Source organism: Rhamphochromis longiceps, linkage group LG18, assembly GCF_057381845.1.
Source record: "Rhamphochromis longiceps isolate RC_006_pf linkage group LG18, R_longiceps_female_GT1.1, whole genome shotgun sequence".
Lineage (NCBI taxonomy): Eukaryota > Metazoa > Chordata > Actinopteri > Cichliformes > Cichlidae > Rhamphochromis > Rhamphochromis longiceps.
The window spans coordinates 38197676-38217119 of record NC_140574.1 but is presented as its reverse complement, the minus strand read 5'-3'; the positions used below and the strand labels follow the sequence as shown (position 1 = coordinate 38217119).

The window sequence follows — 19444 nt, the reverse complement described above, 5'->3', positions numbered from 1 at the left end:
CAGATACAAACCCCAAGTGCTCTGGGAGATTGCTTTCAGCTGGAATATTAATTTATAACCTAAAAAATAGTAATAATTAGTTCCTGGTTTGATTTCCACCTAGCCAGACCTATTCAGCATCTTATTCCGGGACTGGCCGGCATCTCTGACTGACACCTTTATCACGCTGTTTCACAAAGTATTCACTTCTTAAACAATGTATAGAGTTCTACAATAATTTTTAATAAACATGGACAAATGAAGAAAGGACTGTCTAACATAAAGACATGCTATCACAGGCTTTAGTGATAGCGTGGATGATTCCAACAAAATGATTTAACTGTTGGAATATTTTCCACTGCCATTTCCTGAATTCAGCTTTGACATTGAAACCCCGGATTTATAAAATGTGGGCGACTGTCAGGAGGGTCTTACACATATCCAAAGTAGTACTGATAGGACCCAGCCAACTTGAGGTCCAGAGAGCAGAACTTATCAGAGTCTTCTTCCTTTCCTGTTGGGTAGGTCCATGGCAAAACACGGAAGTTGTTTCGGTCAAACAGCTGTCCTTCAAGTGGATAGTTGGTGTGCACCATAACCTTCTTTCCCTGAAGGCTTGGACCGAGACGGAACTGCAGCTCAAACCCTGGGCAGACAGAAAAGTACGACACAAACTGAACAAACTGTGTTGGGAATTTGAATTGTAAGGAAAATTCCACTTTGTCTTCACCCTGTTAAAATGTCACAACTGTTTGTGTCTCAACAAGTCTGAAAAGATTCCCCTCTTGCAGTAATCATTACTGCTACCCACTCACAAGACAATCCCACATCCCTGACACACACACGCACACAGTCATTAGCAGAAAACTGTAGGTCTTGTTGGTCCTCCAGAGTTAGGACAGAGTTTAATTGTCTGTCTATAAATAGTCCCATATGACAGGCAGCCAACAAAATCCTTATCAGATGCAGAGCCCTCTAAATGCCAAGTGGCACATCTCTTCAACCCTTTCAGCCAAGCCGACACGCACACAAACATTTCACGCATGCACAAACGTGCATACACGGTGCATCCCAACAGAAAGGCCACACTGTTTTCTGCACAGCACTCAGCCAGCAGCTGTGCTGACTGCAGAGATGCTCAGAGCAAACTACAGAGATCATTTTAGCAAAGTTACACAATGATTTAAATCATTCTGCTGACCACCAATTGACACATTATTGCTGATGTGAATTACAAGTTTACCTGACCTGTGTTTCCCCTCAGACAGCAGTTTCAATGCTCTGACCCCGGGAATACATTTGACTGATTCTCTAGTTTCACACTTCAGAGAACAGAGTCACCAATAACCAGAGTTTGTTCCTGGTGTTTGTGTTGTCAAATGAGGAAAATCAATTTTAACAGTGGACAGGCTGACTGTAGGGCTACAATACCTCCTCAGTTACCTAGCTTGTTTCCCGACTGCGCGGGATGATTTGCTAGGGAACAGCTTATGGTGGCTTATCTACCATTGCCCTCACCTAGCTAGCTGCAGGATTTTTGAGGGCGAGAAGCCAGGTCTCCAATTCACTGAGCTTGGCCTCCAAAGCTGGAAACGCATCTTTAACACTAAATGAGGCTGAGGAATAACTACACATTTGATACACCGAGTCAGAAAGTGATGAAGGGTCACATGACAAAGCCACACCCAACTGATTTCAGCTAAGAATTAAGCTAAAAGCTATGCTGCACTAACAAATCCAAAAGACAACATGAGAAATAAGATGAATATAATTTTCAGGAAGTGTATTTCTGAGAAAGCATGTGAAGGCTGCACTATGAAATAAGACGTAGGAATGAGTGGACACGGGAACAAAATGAAATGGCTTTGGTTTATATTTTCTACATGACTTTGTATACATTCAGAAAAGCCCTTCCTAACTTGTGATTTTTATTTTTTTTTTAAATGAAACTGAGTGTTGAAGCTGAACCTTGGTACCTTCCACATAAAACAATGGTTCCCTCAATTGCTTTCCTCAGAGTGAGGACTATAGCTCATCAGTATAACACTGGTTCCTTATGCAAACAGAAAAAGATTGGATCAGTGCATCCCTACACTTAATATATAACCACCTGCAACTGCATCTGCTTACAGTAATGCAATCACCACCATTCTTCCAATGCAGACGTCTGTGCCATTTTCTCACCGTCATAACTCTGACAGGCCACACATGACTGTTTCAGTCTTATCCCCTTATTATGTTTCATTTAAACTGTTTAACCTACATTTATTTGAGCCATGTCCATCAGTGCGCATGCGCCAACCAGCGTGCAGCCTGTTACAGTCGCTCCTGCTTTTCTCTTAGTTTAGCTCTTTTTTCTTACGTATTCTTTTTTTTTCTGACTTGTATTTTCCTCCGTTTTCTATCTCTTACTCAATCATGTGGATTGAGAGAGTTTTTGTTCTTCTGGTGGCCGTGGAACTGTTACTTTTATCATGGAACGGGACCGCGGCACATCTCCTACACGCACGGACTGTTTACTCCAGAGATCAGCTGATCGCCCTGATGCCGGCCGGCTCGCTGGCCAGGCCCGCAGAAGTGCCCGCAGAAGTACCAGCTGAAATTTGGAGGAAAACACATCGGGGATGCAGAGGTCAAGGACAGAAGAGAAGAAAAAAGGTGACGGTGAGACAGCGGAGGCTCGAAGCGAGGAGGAGGTTTAAACCGTGTCTGCCGTCTATCGTGATGGGAAATGTGCGATCGTTGGCAAGTAAAATCGACGAGCTCTCAGCACTGGTACGGAGTCAGAGGGAATACCGAGAGTGTAGCCTGATGTGTTTCACCGAATCATGGCTGCACCAGGTCATTCCCGATGAGAATGCTTCCGTGGAAGGCTTCCACACTGTTCGGGCGGACAGGGACAGCATCGCTAGCGGTAAGCGTAAAGGAGGTGGGCTTGCTGTTTTAGTTAACAACCGGTGGTGTAACCCTGCCAACATAACAATCAAAGAAAGGATTTGTTGCCCGGACACTGAACTGTGTGCTGTTGGACTCAGGCCGTATTATTTACCCAGGGAATTCTCTCACGTCATCTTGGTGGCTGTTTATGTACCCCCCTCTGCTAACCCCACAGCTGCATGTGACACTATCCACTCTGCCATAGCTCGGCTACAGACTCAGCACCCGAGTGCCTTTATTGTGATCTCGGGTGACTTCAACCATGTATCACTGGACAATACACTACCAACATTCAAACAATATGTGGACTGTCCCACCAGGGGAGAGAAAACTTTAGACTTACTGTATGCTAACGTCAAGGATGCATACAGCTCCTCCTCCCTCCCCCCACTTGGTAGGTCAGATCATAACCTGATTCACCTCACCCCCCGCTATGTGCCAATTGTGAGGAGGGAACCTGTGACCACCAGGACTGTTAGGAGGTGGTCAGAGGAGGCAATAGCGGAACTACAGGGCTGTTTCGAGGTGACCGACTGGGAAACACTCTGTGAGCCTCACGCCGAGGACATCAATGGGCTTACTGAGTGTATCACAGGCTACATAACTTTCTGCACCGACTCCATTGTTCCAGCTCAGACTGTTCATTGTTACCCAAATAACAAGCCGTGGGTGACTAAGGACATCAAAGCCCTCCTCAACAACAAGAAGAGGGCTTTCAGAGGGGGCAACAAAGAGGAGGTGAGGAAGGTCCAGGTGTTACTAAAGGACAAGATCAGAGAGGCTAAGGACAATTACAGGAGGAAGCTGGAGTGGAAACTCCAGCAGAACAGCATGAGAGAGGTGTGGAGGGGCATGAAGACCATCACTGGATTCAGGCCAACCAACAGCAGGGGAGCTGAGGGAGGTGAGAATAGAGCCGACGAGTTGAATCTGTTTTTCAATAGATTCGACACCACAGTGTCTGCTCCCACCCCCACAACCTCACCTGCAGTCAGCCTGGAATCCAGAGCCACACCACTGTGCCAGCCTCTCTCTTCACATGTTGCCTCCTGTGAGATTCCTGACACCCCTCCCCCACCCATCACCTTCACTCAATACCAGGTTGAGATGCAAATGAGGAGACTTCACTCAGGCAAGTCTGCTGGACCAGACGGAGTGAGTCCCCTTGTCCTCAAGACCTGTGCCCCCCAGCTGTGTGGAGTCTTTCATAAACTGTTTATGCTGAGTCTGAGTCTGCAGAGGGTCCCGGTGATGTGGAAGACATCATGCCTCGTCCCTGTACCAAAGACGCCTCGTCCCAGTGGCCCCCAGGATTACAGGCCCGTGGCACTGACCTCCCACATCATGAAGACCCTGGAAAGGCTCATCCTGGACCAGCTGCGACCCATAGTAAGACCACATCTGGATCCCCTTCAGTTCGCTTATCAGCCTCGTCTCGGAACAGAGGACGCCATCATCTACCTGCTCAATCGTGTCTACACCCATCTGGACCAGCTGGCGAGCACTGTGAGGGTCATGTTTTTTGACTTTTCCAGTGCTTTCAACACCATCAGGCCGACCCTCCTGGGTGATAAGTTAGCAGCGATGCAGGTGGATGCTTCTCTGGTGTCCTGGATTGTTGATTACCTGACAGGAAGACCACAATATGTACGTCTCCCACAGTGTGTGTCTGACAAGGTGATTAGCAACACAGGGGCACCACAGGGGACTGTCCTCTCCCCCTTCCTCTTCACCCTCTACACCACAGACTTCAGCCACTGCACAGAGACCTGCCATCTTCAGAAGTTTTCTGATGACTCTGCGGTGGTTGGATGCATCAGCAGGGATGATGAGACAGAGTACCGGGCTGTGGTCGACTCCTTTGTCACGTGGTGTGAGCAGAATCATCTGCAGCTCAACGTGGCAAAGACCAAGGAACTGATCGTGGACTTCAGGAAGACCAGGAAACACTTGACCCCTGTTTCAATCCAGGGGGTCAGTGTTGACATTGTGGAGGACTATAAATACCTTGGAGTACACATTGACAATAAACTGGACTGGGCTAAAAACACCACAGCACTTTACAGGAAGGGCCAGAGTCGTCTCTATTTTTTGAGGCGACTGAGGTCCTTCAACATCTGCCAGAAAATGCTGAGGATTTTCTATGAGTCTGTGGTGGCCAGTGCGATCCTCTATGCTGTTGCATGCTGGGGGAGCAGGCTGAGGGTCGCAGATGCCAACAGACTTAATAAACTGATCCGTAAGGCCAGCAATGTTGTGGGGATGGAGCTGGACTCCCTCAAGGTGGTGTCGGAGAGGCGGATGCTGTCCAAGATAAAGACAATGTTGGATAACACCTCCCACCCACTCCATGACATGTTGGTCAGTCACAGGAGCTCGTTCAGTGAGAGACTGAGATTACCGAAAAGCACCACTGAACGACACAGGAAATCATTCCTGCCTGTGGCTCCCTGTACAACGCATCCACTTAACACACTGTTTGCTGCTACAACTACACATGTTTCTTTTCCAAATATTATTTATAAGTGACTTATGTATGTATGTATGTATGTATGTATGTATGTATGTATGTATGTATGTATGTATATATATGTATATATTGTACTATTCTTAGTTAGCGTATTGTCTGTCTTGTCTTAATGTTGGTTTAAAATGGAGCACTGTAACAAAAAATAATTTCCCCCAGGGATCAATAAAGTATTCTGATTCTGATTCTGAACATGAACAAATATAAATGCAACTAACAAACAAACAAAACACAGATTTTTGCATTTGTAGGGATTGTTGCAGAATTTTTAAAGGTTTATGCTTCGTCTTGCATTGAAACCAAGGAACAGTGTCTACACTGTGTGTGTGGATAGGTCTTCAGCAGTGATTTACCGACTATTTGGCTTAATATTAATACAAATATATATGTGGATTGAACATTTCCGACCTTTTCAACCGAAACAACAGCAAGACACACACATTCAAATTTTCAATGTATAAGATTAGTAGCATATAAAAACATTATCAACCAACTTAGCAGCTTAGTAGATGGAGCCACTGCAGCATAATCCCACTGCATAATATTAAACATTAAATGCAGGATTTTATAAAGTAACTGCTATTGAACAGTGCAGTACATTCAGTAATACAGTCAGGTTCTTACCTTGCTCGAGTCTGAACAGAGTTCTCTCTAAATTCTGCTTGTCGTTGAGCATGAGGACTCTAATCTGCTTCAGGTGTTGAGGCAACATACTGGGAGAATCGGTTCAGATTTAGACTGATCCCTGCCCTCCTGTCAGGACAAAAACAGGCAGGTTACTACGTGACCTACCGTGAAACACACTTTCTAACTAAACACAGTGAGAGCCATCTGTCCAATCAGCACCAGCGGGAATCTTAATATTGGAAGTGTATGTGCCATATCAGCATCGCAGTCCAACTGGTAGCACCAAGTGTAATGGAAAAACCCAAGTTCAAAACTTTGGTTTAATAACTACAAAGTTCTTAAACACTGTATTGACAGAGAGGTGCAGGGTCTTAAAGGCTTGTCTTTGTGCCTGCCGTCCTTAAACTGGCTGATGTTGATGATTAAAAAAAAAAAAATCAGTTTGTTTTTTCCTCCAGGAAAGATGATTTTATAAAAAGTGTCAACTCAATAAATAAACACTTTTTCCAGCTATTCATTGGAAATGCGTCACAGATATACAGCACTCACTGGTATCTTTAAATGGCATCTCGTTTTCCAGTATGCCACTATCAGACTGAAGGGTGAGTTTCTTCATCCCTACTGTGAACCTCTAAAGGTTAAATACAATCAGTGCTTTCAGAGTGTAGTTCCTCACTGCCACTGTGGTCATATTCACATTCAATTTTGTTATTTACCAATAAATTTCAACAGGTATCAAAATCTTTTCCAACAAACAGCAGATAATGTTTCAGTAACTGAAAAGCATGACTGCTAACATATACTACTTTACATTTACTGTGAGTTTGGTTTCAGCACTTTCTAATCTTTGTTACACGCCATGTTACAAAAGCAGGATCACAGGGATTCCCGGATGGCAAACAGAGAGAAAACCAAGATATCAGCAACAAGTCCTTCAAGTCCCGGGAACGGTGAAGCCTGGGTTCCATGGATCCCACATGTTTAGGGCTGGGTATCGTCACTGATTCCTAGAATCGATTCGAATCGAGGAAATTTTGCCTCAGAAAGTCAGAAATAATATAATTCAGATCAGTACATTTACATATTTTTCTATCTATAAAAAGGAAGCTGACACTTTCCAGACTTTATCAAAGGTGTGAGCATCACAGCAGAGGCCTTTGTGTCAAAGTCGCTGAAGATAAAACACAGAAACACATGATTTTCCTGGCCTGGGATTTTATAAAAATATTCTGCAGTACATCAAAAATGAAAGAAAACCATTAATCAGCATATGAACATCACCTCCGAAGTTACAGCGGTTTTATTAGAGACACGGCTAAGCGTTTTGCATTTTGTATAATTTTAAAAAGTTTACATTTGTTCAGAAGCCTGTTGAACAGCAGAAATTAGGTTTTCTTTTCAGAAGTAAGTAAAAACAACATCGGCCGACAGCCTGTAAACAACGGTAGACTTGTGCGTAACAAGCAAGCGAATAATGCAGGAGAGAGAGAGAGCGCAACAGCAAAAGTCAGAGTGAATTCATGACGATGTTTATGTGAAGCGTAGTTTGGATCTTCTTTTGCTGCTGGTTCAGTCAATATTGTTTGGAGAGAGATCAGACTAACAGCTTTAGAATCGGCGCAAAAAGGGCGTAAATGCCGACGCATCAGAATCAGCGAGCTGTCGGCTTTCACCCCCGACCGTGTCCGTGCCGTCGGTGAGAAAGGCAACATCTCACCGATTCTGCTCCGCGCTGTGTGTTTACGTCTTTGTGCAGAAGCCGTGTTCCTGTGTAGCAGATGTGAAATGGTCGACTGCGTTGTGACAACAGACACGGACTGGCTGGAAACAGGGTTTATTCCTATAAAACAGAGTGCAGCAGCAAAATCAGTGTCACACAGCGGCAGCAGGCTTCTCCTCACCCAGTGTGGAGTCCGTACAGCTCTGCTTGCATCATATAAAAGAAAATACAACTTATCAAAATAATAATTTTCACAACCGCCACTTCAAAATCAAATATTACAGTGGGGTAAAACAGAGACAATTATGGAATCACTAACAATAACGTATAACATTCAAATTCCCATTAAAATAGGTCAATTGCATAATACATATTCAAACAACTTTTTAACTCTTCCCAACATGGCTGAAGATACTGCTCAGAGCACAGCCTCGGGACATGAGCTCATTATACACATAAAACAAAAACTACACATTTACACATACCTATAAAACAGAGTGCAGCAGCAAAATCAGTGTCACACAGCGGCAGCAGGCTTCTCCTCACCCTGTTTAACACAAGTCAGTTCCACACAAACGGATGATACAACAGATAAAGCGCAGTTCCAAATATCATTTTTCTCACTCAAAGCGATTGAAAACACTTTGAGAGCTTTTAACCCTAGGAGCCAATACTTAACAAAGACAAATACACCGAATTTATATGGATAATTTAGTACAGGGAGAAGAGCTACAGAAAGCGTGCCTCACCAGTGTGGAGTCCGTACAGCTCTGGCTAGGAAACCCCACACCCGCAATGTGGCCGCAGGTGGCGTTACACTGATTAATGTCCCACTTCAACAATAACACACGGAACCTTAGTTCCACAAAAATAAAGTTCACACAATAAAAAAGTATAACCTATGTACAATACAGTTTTGAGAATGTTCACAATTCGTACATTATATCTCAGCTACATACTCCCCCCTGAACTTCTCAAAACCCGTTAGGTAAGGGTGAGCAACTGAGCGTCACATATAACAATTCGTAACTGTCAGTGATCTGGAAATTCACTACCCGGTGATACGTGCAACAAATATGTTTCCCAACTCATGGGGAAAGTAAACAGAAGAAAGTTGGCCAGACCCCCTAATGTTTACTCGCAAGAGAAAGTGCCTTATACACTATCCTGAACAAACAACACGGTAACAGCTACTATATGATGAATAGTACTCTGAGCTGAAGACAATCTCAAAATAGGTGTTAACATCTGACATGAAAATCACCCAACATATAAAACAAGTAGCCCTCACAGAAACAAGTTCTTGGCAAAGCTGCTCACTACATTGCCTGTTTGTAGGTTTCTTTGCTTCATAGTCTGGATTAACCTATTCACAGGCTTCACTATTCGACCCACTCTCGTCCTGATCTGGCCTGCTGCATTACTTGGGGGTACACCACCATGTTTCACGAGGCTCCCAACCTCGCTGACTGGCTGACTTTCAGAGTAACTGATACTTGGTAGTGTTCCCTCCTCAACTGGGGTAGTGCAAGCCCTGCTGTTGTTGTCATCATCTACTTCAGGGTAAGCAGCTACTTCACTACTGGCACTGTCACTGTCCTGATGCTCCTCATCATCCAACTGCGCACAGACACTGTCTCCAATACTGTCACACTCTTGGGGTCCTCTAGGAGCCGGGACACAGTCATCCGTCATCTGAGCCACCCAACGGGCTGTGCGTTCAGTACAATCGTCCTCAGGATCAGCGACAGGGGATTCTCCATCAGATTGACTCTGCTCCTGGCCGAGTTCTGATTCACTGGCAAAAGACATCTCTGGTTCGCCCTCGGACTCTATGGGCAGGAAATTAGCCTGCAAAAGCAAGTTCCTATGGACAACTTTCTCCTGTCCACTCTTGACGTTCCTGATGCGATACGTGTGGCATGTGGGGTTCTTGGAGATCACAGTGTAGATGGTCGACTCCCACCTATCAGCTAACTTCCTACGACCCCGTTCGCCCTTGTTTGCCAAAAGGACACGATCTCCTTCCTCAATGTCAACACCTTTCTGCTTTTTGTTGTACAGGTCTGCTTGACGCTGCTGACTAGCTCTGGTGTTAGTCTGGGCCAATGCGAGTGCTTCTCTGAGGTCATCTCTCATCCTTTTTACATAACTGTCATAGTCTGTTACATCATTGTCCCTTGCAACATTGTGAAACATGACATCCACTGGTAACCTGGGGATACGCCCGTACATTAGGAAGAACGGTGCGTAACCAGTGGACTCATGAGCGGTGCAGTTGTAGACAAAGGTCAATGTCTGCAACATCTGAGGCCACTTGTGCTTCTCCCTCGGAGGTAGGGCTCTGATCATATTTCCCAAGGTCCTGTTAAACCTTTCGGTGTGACCGTTACCCATAGGGTGGTAAGGTGTCGTTCTTGACTTCTGCACCCCGGCCACTTGCAGCAGCTCTTGGATCAACTCACTCTCAAAATTGGCGCCCTGGTCTGAATGGATCCTTTGAGGGAAGCCATAGACACAGAAATATCTGTCCCACAACTGGCGCGCAACTTGTTTTGCCGTCTGATCTGAGCACTGGAAAGCATGGGCCATCTTGGTGAAATGGTCAGTCACTACTAGAACATCCACATTCTTGCCCCTGTGATCCTCTGCGGACCAGAAGTCTATGCAGACGAGCTCAAGAGGACCGGTAGTTTTAATGCTTTCAAGAGGAGCCCTCCCCTCAGGCTCGAGTGTTTTGCTGACAACACAACGTTTACAGCACTTGACATGCTCGCGAATGTCATGCTCCATGTTGATCCAGAAAAATCTCTGCCTGGCTAGGTACAGAGTTCTGCTTTGGCCCTGATGGCCAGCATCATCATGGACACCTGACAGGACTTGACTGATTAATGTGGATGGGGTCACGTACTGATGGCGCTTTTTGCCAGTGAGCAGGTCTTTACTCACTCTGTACAGGATACCATCCAACACTTTCAACTTTTCCCACTGTTTCATCGTCTTTTGCGCTCTGTGCGACAGGTGAGCTCTTTCTCTACGTGATGGACGCCGACCACGTACGACGAACGGAATGACTTGAGACAGTGTCACATCTGCTCTCTGCTCCTCCTGTAGCTCCTGGAGCGAGAAGGCAGACAAGGTGTTCTGGCCTAGTGAGGGAAACCGATCTAGCTCTTGAGTCAACCAGGAGATTGCTCTCTGTTTTGAGCCTTGGTCCCACTCAGCGTGGCCTGCGAAGACTGCGGAAACTTCATCATTAGTCAGGGAACAACACCCTAGGCTCTCTGCAGGGGCCAAACACTCAACACTTTGGTGGTTGGCACTGAGCCTGAATGCATCCTGAACCGAGATTTCTTTGACCTGTTGCGACTCCTCTAACAGGGTTGCATAGGGTTCAGTCATGAGTCTCTGACTAACACGGTTGTGAACGAATGGCTGCCTGCTCAGTGCATCTGCAACGACATTTTTACTGCCAGGAATGTACTTGATGCTGAAGTCGTAGGGGGACAGCTTTGACACCCACCTCTGTTCACATGCATCAAGCTTGGGCTTCGTGAGAATATATGTTAGGGGGTTATTGTCTGTCCAGACGGTAAAGCTATGCCCCTTCAACCAGTGGCTGAATTTGTCACAGACAGACCACTTTAGCGCCAGAAACTCAAGGCGATGGGCGGGGTAGTTTCTCTGTGCACGGGCGAGGGCCTTGCTGGCAAATGCAACGGGACGTGCTTTACTCTCGCCCTCTTGGACTTGTGACAGCACGGCACCCAAGCCGTCCTGTGAAGCATCTGTCGACAAGATAAACGGTTTGTTGAAATCAGGGTGAGCAAGCACAACGGAGTCGAGGAGTGCAGCCTTCAAGCGTTCAAACGAGTCAACATGCTCCTTCTTCCAATCACTTGGGCTGAGCCTCCGGAAAGAAGCAGCACCTCGAGCGTTTACTTTCTTTCCTTTGGGAGCGGCAGTCAGGGTAAAAAGGGGTCTGGCAATCTTAGAACAGTCCTGTATGAAGTGCTGGTAGTACATTACCATACCCAGAAATGACTTTATCTTCTTCTGGGATGGCGTAACCCCGTCCTCCATCATGAGATCAGCCTCTGAGATAGCGGTGACCGCCTTAACCTTGTCAGGATCGGTCGAAACCCCGCCTTCAGTCACAACATGGCCCAGAAATCTCACACTCCTCCGGAGCAGATGACATTTTTTGGGGGCCAGCTTCAGTCCATGGGCACGTAGTCTGCTAAACACAATCTCCAACCTCCTGAGAGCCTCTGCTTCATCGGGTGCATAAACAAGCAGGTCGTCGAGGTAGCACAGCAGGGTTAGGAAATTCTGGTCGCCAAATATGCCCATCATGAGACGCATGAAGCTCGCCGGACTGTTGCACAGGCCTTGGGGGAGTCTGTTAAACTCGTAGAGCCCCATTGGTGTTGTGAAGGCCGTTAGCTTTTTGTCCTCCTCTGCCATCTCAATATTGTAGAAGCCAGAGGTGAGATCCATGGCACTGAAAATTGCGTTACCTCCCAGGGCTGCTAGACAGTCTGACTGGTGGGGCAAGGGATGGGCATCCTTGACTGTGCGTGCGTTCAACCAGCGGTAGTCCACGCATATTCTGAGATCTCCATTCTTCTTCCACACCAGTACCAGTGGGGACGCCCACTCACTGTTGGATTTGCGGATCAGCTCTCGCTCCTCCATCTCTGTGAGCACCTGCCGCAACTTGTGGTACTGCCCTGGAGGGACGCGCCGATAAGGAAGTCTGAACGGCCTGTCGTCAGACAAATGGATGCGATGGACAAAATCCTTTGCCAGTCCACAGTCCAGCTTACCCTTGGAAAAGACATCCTCATACCTGTGGATCAGTTGCAGTACCTGAGCCTTCCAGTGGTCTGAGACTTCACAAGAGTCGAGGTCTAGGTCCTCCAACCCCATCTTCTGCAAGCTGTCACGCAGGCTAGGGCAGGAGGGAGGGCTACTCTGTGCGTCACTACACACTGTCTGGCTCTGGACCCTAAGGGTCTCACTTGGGTTTTGGTCAGAAGCCACTTCGAGATCTTCAACAGCTACACAAGCGGAAGCATCTGCTACCTTAGCGTTTCGTCTCAATGTGATAGGCTTATCACATGTGTTCAGGATTCGAACAGGGACCCACCTATCGCCACTCATAGAAACCACAGTTCTACAGACAATGACACCTTTTTTATGAGTTTGCGATTTTGGTGGTTCAACCAGAATGGCGCTGCCCTCGGAAAGGGGTGATGACGCTGGCAGTCTGCCCCATACAAGGTGCTCTTGCTTGGGGAGTAGAGTCACTGCCTGAGCTAGTTTGACAGTGCCAATGACATCTGGCATTTTGTCACCCCTCCACCGGTTAATGCCAGACAGCATATTCAGAAACTGCACTATTTCAGGCGCTTCTGCTGATTCGGGTTTGCTCAGGACTTGCCAGAAATGGGGGGACAGCCTGAAGTGTCTGAGGAGGTGTTTGATAACATTTGTCCCTAAAATCAACTGATCTTTCTGACCGGGGACCACTAGGGCAGGCACTCTGAACGTACAATCATACACTTCCATTTTCAACTCGCATATACTCTTGGGTTTAACCTGAACTCCACCACAGCCCACTAGCACAATGTCGGTACGAGTGTCGCTTAATTCCAATGCGACCCCAGCGCTCTTTAACTCTCGCTCCGCCTCTTCGCTCAAGGTACACGCCATGGAACCTGTATCAAGAAGGGCCTGCAAAGAGACTTTGTCATTCACCAATGCATTCGTGTAAAATAGGCTGTCTGCCTCATCAAGTCTTACTATATTCTGGGAAAGTACAACAGTACCAGGTGGGGCACACTTCAGGCTTTCTTTGTATACAGTCTGTATGTCATCACTGGGATTGAGGGTTTCACACTCTTCGCTCACACTGTCCCCTCTCAAGTGCAAGCACCCTAGTTTCCCTGGGGATTATTTTGCTGGGTAATGGGCTCAGCTCCTCTGGGGCAGTCTTTCCTCTGATGCCCAACCTCCAGGCAACCTAGACATCTCCTCTCTCTCATGCAGTGAGTGCGCGTGGAATGTGAGCTATTGCCACAAACCTGGCACGAAGGGAACCTGGCTGAGGCTAGAGGCTGTGGTCTAATTACGGGGTGGACAGGCTGGTTGGAGCGCTCTAACACCCTCTCCAGCATACTGAGCACGCGGTCTAGAGCACTTGGGTCTGAAGCGGCAGCTCCAGCAGCCTTACCCGGGCTGTCCTGGGAACATTTTACTGTACCTACTTGGGCATGGTTCAGTTCAAACTCAGGCGACTCGCTTGTGGTTGTGGCAGTGGCCACGAGGAGGGGATGGGGTCTGGCAGAGCCCAGGCTCTTCTTTTTTTGCATGACACTCTCTTTGGTGTTCATCAATGGCTTCCTGAACCTCCATTACTGTCCATTTACTGATGGGCTTACATTTGAAAACACAGGCGAGGCTGGGATCAGGACAATTTCTGATAAACATCATGGCTATCTCTGCCTCCATGTTCTCCATTTTGCCTCCCTGACGCTGTAAATGCTTGTCAGCTGCCTCAGCAGCGATATTAAGCCTCACCCAATAGTCTACTGGGGTCTCTTTTGCAACTGCTTGGGTGGCATAGAAGTCAGCCAGTGGTTGACAGGAGCCAGGACTATCACTAAAATAACGCCTGAGTATGGCATAGATGGTCTCAGGGTTGGTCACTACACCAGAACATGAGTTACTTTTCAAACCCACCTTAACAATGTTTTTAGCTCTGCCGAGGAGGTGGTTTAAGACTTCATCCACCTGCACAGCTCTAGACAACCCTCTCTTCTCTAAGTACACTTCCATCATGTCTATCCACTCATGAACAGAGTACTTATCCGCATCATCACCTCTGTACATAGGTGGGTCTTTGATATCTTGTCGGACCACTAAGTTCACTTTGGAGAGGTCGAGAGTGGTGTCAGGGCTCTTAACTTTGGGGGACTCGGCTGGAGCTGTCTGGTTTGGACCAAGTGGGACTTGACTGGATAGTAGCCGGCTAGCGATTGATTCACCTATCTGGGTTCCCAATTCACCAATGAGCTCACGTAGCTCTTTGTGTGTGCTGTCGTCGCTCAAAGCAGGGGTTGAGGACTGGCGCTCATGAGCTTTATTTCGAATAATGTCATCTGACTCTGCTGGCTCATCACGCGACATTATAGACCTGTCTCTCACTTCATCTGCCCCAGACAGTCTCCAACCTCTCCCAGCAACTGGCGTGAAAAGGTTAAAGGAGTCTTGGCCCCTACCAGCCATGTTGCTTACAGGAGGTTAGCAATAACTACAAAGGGGATCAGAAACAAAAGGAATACAAAAATAGCTATCACTCAGAAAAATACAACACAAGTAAACACGGCTCAGTTAGACTCTAACAGGTGTAACTGGGAGAAATGCCTACTAACAGAACACTGGAAATTTTTTGCTGACCCACAGAATAATTTTACTTATATTACAGGTGTCGGAAGTGTTCAGCTCAACCTCAGCGATCGGCAGCGGCTGATCAGATGCATCCGGGTCACGGCACCACTTTTATGTAGCAGATGTGAAATGGTCGACTGCGTTGTGACAACAGACACGGACTGGCTGGAAACAGGGTTTATTCCTATAAAACAGAGTGCAGCAGCAAAATCAGTGTCACACAGCGGCAGCAGGCTTCTCCTCACCCAGTGTGGAGTCCGTACAGCTCTGCTTGCATCATATAAAAGAAAATACAACTTATCAAAATAATAATTTTCACAACCGCCACTTCAAAATCAAATATTACAGTGGGGTAAAACAGAGACAATTATGGAATCACTAACAATAACGTATAACATTCAAATTCCCATTAAAATAGGTCAATTGCATAATACATATTCAAACAACTTTTTAACTCTTCCCAACATGGCTGAAGATACTGCTCAGAGCACAGCCTCGGGACATGAGCTCATTATACACATAAAACAAAAACTACACATTTACACATACCTATAAAACAGAGTGCAGCAGCAAAATCAGTGTCACACAGCGGCAGCAGGCTTCTCCTCACCCTGTTTAACACAAGTCAGTTCCACACAAACGGATGATACAACAGATAAAGCGCAGTTCCAAATATCATTTTTCTCACTCAAAGCGATTGAAAACACTTTGAGAGCTTTTAACCCTAGGAGCCAATACTTAACAAAGACAAATACACCGAATTTATATGGATAATTTAGTACAGGGAGAAGAGCTACAGAAAGCGTGCCTCACCAGTGTGGAGTCCGTACAGCTCTGGCTAGGAAACCCCACACCCGCAATGTGGCCGCAGGTGGCGTTACACTGATTAATGTCCCACTTCAACAATAACACACGGAACCTTAGTTCCACAAAAATAAAGTTCACACAATAAAAAAGTATAACCTATGTACAATACAGTTTTGAGAATGTTCACAATTCGTACATTATATCTCAGCTACACCTGCTCTCATTCACTGTCTTAGCTATTTGGTGGTTGTTGAAATTTTGTGACGTTTCACCTGAGATTTTGGAATTTTGGGCAAAATACATTTATATTAAAAAAAAAATCGATTCAGGATTTTAATGAATCGATAGCACGTTATCCAAGCCAGAATCGATTTTAATCGATGAATCGATTATTAAAACCCACCCCTGCACATGTTTTTAAGAGTTGCTTGATCAGGAACAGATTTGGGGAGTTAGGAAGCAAAGTAAACAACTCCCTCCTGTCTCCTGCACATACACAAATCCACTGTTCTGTCTGTACTACTACACACTCAGTAATTAGTCTTGCAGTTAGTGGATGGCACTGCAATAATCATGGTGATTCGGGTTTCCCTGGCAACTGGCATGATGACAACAAAGGGTGATGTGGTTAAAAGGGAAAAACAAACACTTCAGGTAGTGAGTTTATTAAGACATGCTTTAAGCAATCCATTCTTACACAAAGTGAGGAAGTTCAGGCCTCATTTCACATAACATACAGCAAGTAACTACAGTTAGTTTAAAGTGACAACGACTCATGAATTTGGACATCAACTATCCTCTGTGAACTGTGAACCTTGTTTTTTTTACACCATAAAAAATATATTTTTAAAAGAATATTTCACAGCACGTCCTACCAATCAGATCTACAGGATAACATACATGTTTAACTGAGTGCAAAATGAAGCCCATTAAACACCCGACAGAGACACTACAGTACGCGGATATAGTGAGTCTTAATATTCCTGCTAGGTTTGAATTCAGGGATTACTGCGATGTAACTGCAAACCTCGCTCTGCACTGACAGGAGCAGGTTAACGCGTCTGAAGTCACTGAACCCCACTGACCTCTCTTCCGAGTCTGCGCAGTGCTTCGAGGTGGCCAGGATAAGGTCAGGAATTCTGCCGTTAATGTCACAGCATCTATTTTTAAAAGCGTCCAGCTCATTCGGTACATTGGGTCCACGCCATTACAAACTCAGAGACATGGACATTTACATCAAGTTAATAAGCATTTGCAACGGAAAAACACGAGTCTGCACAGCTAACGTCCTTCATGTGGCTGCGCTCAGTTTAAAGGCGAGCTCGTTTCTTGTTGCCTCGCTTTGCTGCACAGCACCAGTGTTTAACTATTTCACAGTTCGGCACAGCGTGTCTGAAGAAACACGGTCAACAAAACAGCGGAATCATTGTGTTTCACACGGTGTGACAGCCTGCACACACACACCGTCAGCCAGTAGCACAGCGCGCTGTAGTGGGCGCTGCTGTCAAGCGACAATTTCACTGCGGAAAATAACACAGTAGAGCGATTTGGCCCCAATACTTCAATAATAATTCGCATTTACAAGCTAACGAGGTCAGCGGGGACAGAAGAATGAAAATGCTGTTTACCAGCAAACAGCTGACACTCCGTTTAACCACAGCAGGCTCCAAAAGTGAACAGACAACTGCAACGTGAAAAGGGTCACGTTACAAATAACATCACAGCCGTTAGTTAAGCAAACGCCGCTGAGCTAACGTAGCTAGCAACTTGTCTTCCAAGCTAGCATCGTCATCGTCTAACAACACGAGCAAAGGCAAAACGCCGTTCACCTGTCCGTTGTGTGTCCGGGGTCCGTCACAGCAACAGAACAGTTTGTGGTATTTTCCCGGATAGACAGCAGCTGTAGGGAAGGGGCGTGGCTACAGACCGTACAGTTTAGTGCTTTCACCGTAATGATGCGAAAAAACGAGCAATAAACGTGTAAAGCGAATTTTCCGTTTTGAAAGCCCTATTTAACAAAAACAGCACACAAAGATTTGAGCTAAAGTAGAAGTCTGGGTTTGTCTTTATATGTAGCACTGTGCAAAAGCTTTATGTTTTGTTTCCCACAGCCAGCGTCCGCAGCACAACACCGCCTAAACTTGTTAGTTTGAAGTGTTGTGGTGAAGTTTACAGTGTTGGGCTGGTACAAGGCAGGCTGCGGTGTTAATGGCCAGTATTAGGTATTATAATACAAGACTGGTATTTATGCTGATCTGTCTGTTTTTATCCTGTTGGATTTACCTAATCCACAAAGAGCAGTAAACACAGCGGGTTAGTCTGTATGCAAAGAAGAAAAATATAGAGGAGTTCACATTATACATATTTATATGTTTTATTTTTATTTATTTGCTGCACACCAGCTGTTAGGTTTTCCCCACCCACTAATTCCCAGGTTAACCCCTGGGCACAATGTATCTGCTCCTGTTAACACTGGTGTCTGAGACTGCTGCTGACACTTTTAAGAGATGCTGATAATAAAAGCTTTATTTTGTGGCATGTCTACTTTATTGGGCAGAAGCAGTAGTAGACAGAAGACACAGCAGAGACCTGTGGGACATGACCTGCAGGAAAGAGCCGATACTGGACTCGATCCATGGCCACTGCAAAAACAATATGTGGTACATGTTCTACCAGCTGTTGGTATTGTTATTTGGAACATTTGCAATGAAAAGAGTGAAAGAGTTTATGCTTCTTTAACTTAGGAGCATGTATGTCCCTCTGTCTTCTTTCATCTCTTGTCTCACCTTCACTTCTCACTGGGTTTGCCAGTAGTTAACATTTATTTTGTCATATCTACCCTTCGGATCAGGTACTAGTCTTGTCAAGGATAAATAGATGTAAGTGATTGAATTGAGTTCAGTGTATGATAATGTAATAACAGATCTTTAGGTTTATCTGCTTTTGTAAGCACTGTGTAGCCATTTCATGCTCAGTTTATGCATCTAATGAGATTTACACAGTGCCAGTGTTGTCCATTATAGTCCCTTTATCCAACTGTCTTGGGCCTTTTCGGTCACCTACTATATTAAAGATATATTAGTCTTTAATGGAGACTTAATGGAGCAGCTTTGTCCACTTACTACAGATCCACAGGTTGTGCTGGGGGCATTGCAACTGTTCATGAGAATCACCTCCGTCCTGTCTTTTTTCTGCTTCAATTTCTAACAAACATTTACAGTGGTGTGAAAAAGTGTTTGCCCCCTTCCTGATTTCATATTTCGTTTGTATGTTTGTCACACTTCAATGTTTCAGATCATCAAAAATTTGAATATTAGACAAAGATAACAGAAGTCAACACAAAATGCAGCTTCTAAATGAAGGTTTTTATTATTAAGGGGGGAAAAAATCCA

At 45.6% G+C, this 19444-nt stretch overlaps 1 protein-coding gene across 3 annotated transcripts in view; it reads right to left on the bottom strand.

The window, feature by feature from the left end:
* agla (amylo-alpha-1, 6-glucosidase, 4-alpha-glucanotransferase a) overlaps window positions 1–17985 on the bottom strand; it is a 48885-nt gene extending 30900 nt beyond the window's left edge. For 2 of the 3 annotated variants that reach the window (XM_085390359.1, XM_085390358.1), the window contains exons 1-3: window positions 17882–17985; window positions 6068–6196; window positions 415–625 (exon numbers count right to left, since the gene is read on the bottom strand). In XM_085390359.1, the coding sequence (XP_085246485.1) occupies window positions 415–625; window positions 6068–6155 (299 nt within the window). In that variant the 5' untranslated portion in view covers window positions 6156–6196; window positions 17882–17985. Of the gene's footprint in view, window positions 1–414; window positions 626–6067; window positions 6197–17680; window positions 17853–17881 lie in introns of those variants that run through there. The other variant, XM_085390360.1, reaches the window with a different exon arrangement.
* Between the last annotated feature and the right edge of the window lie 1459 nt (window positions 17986–19444).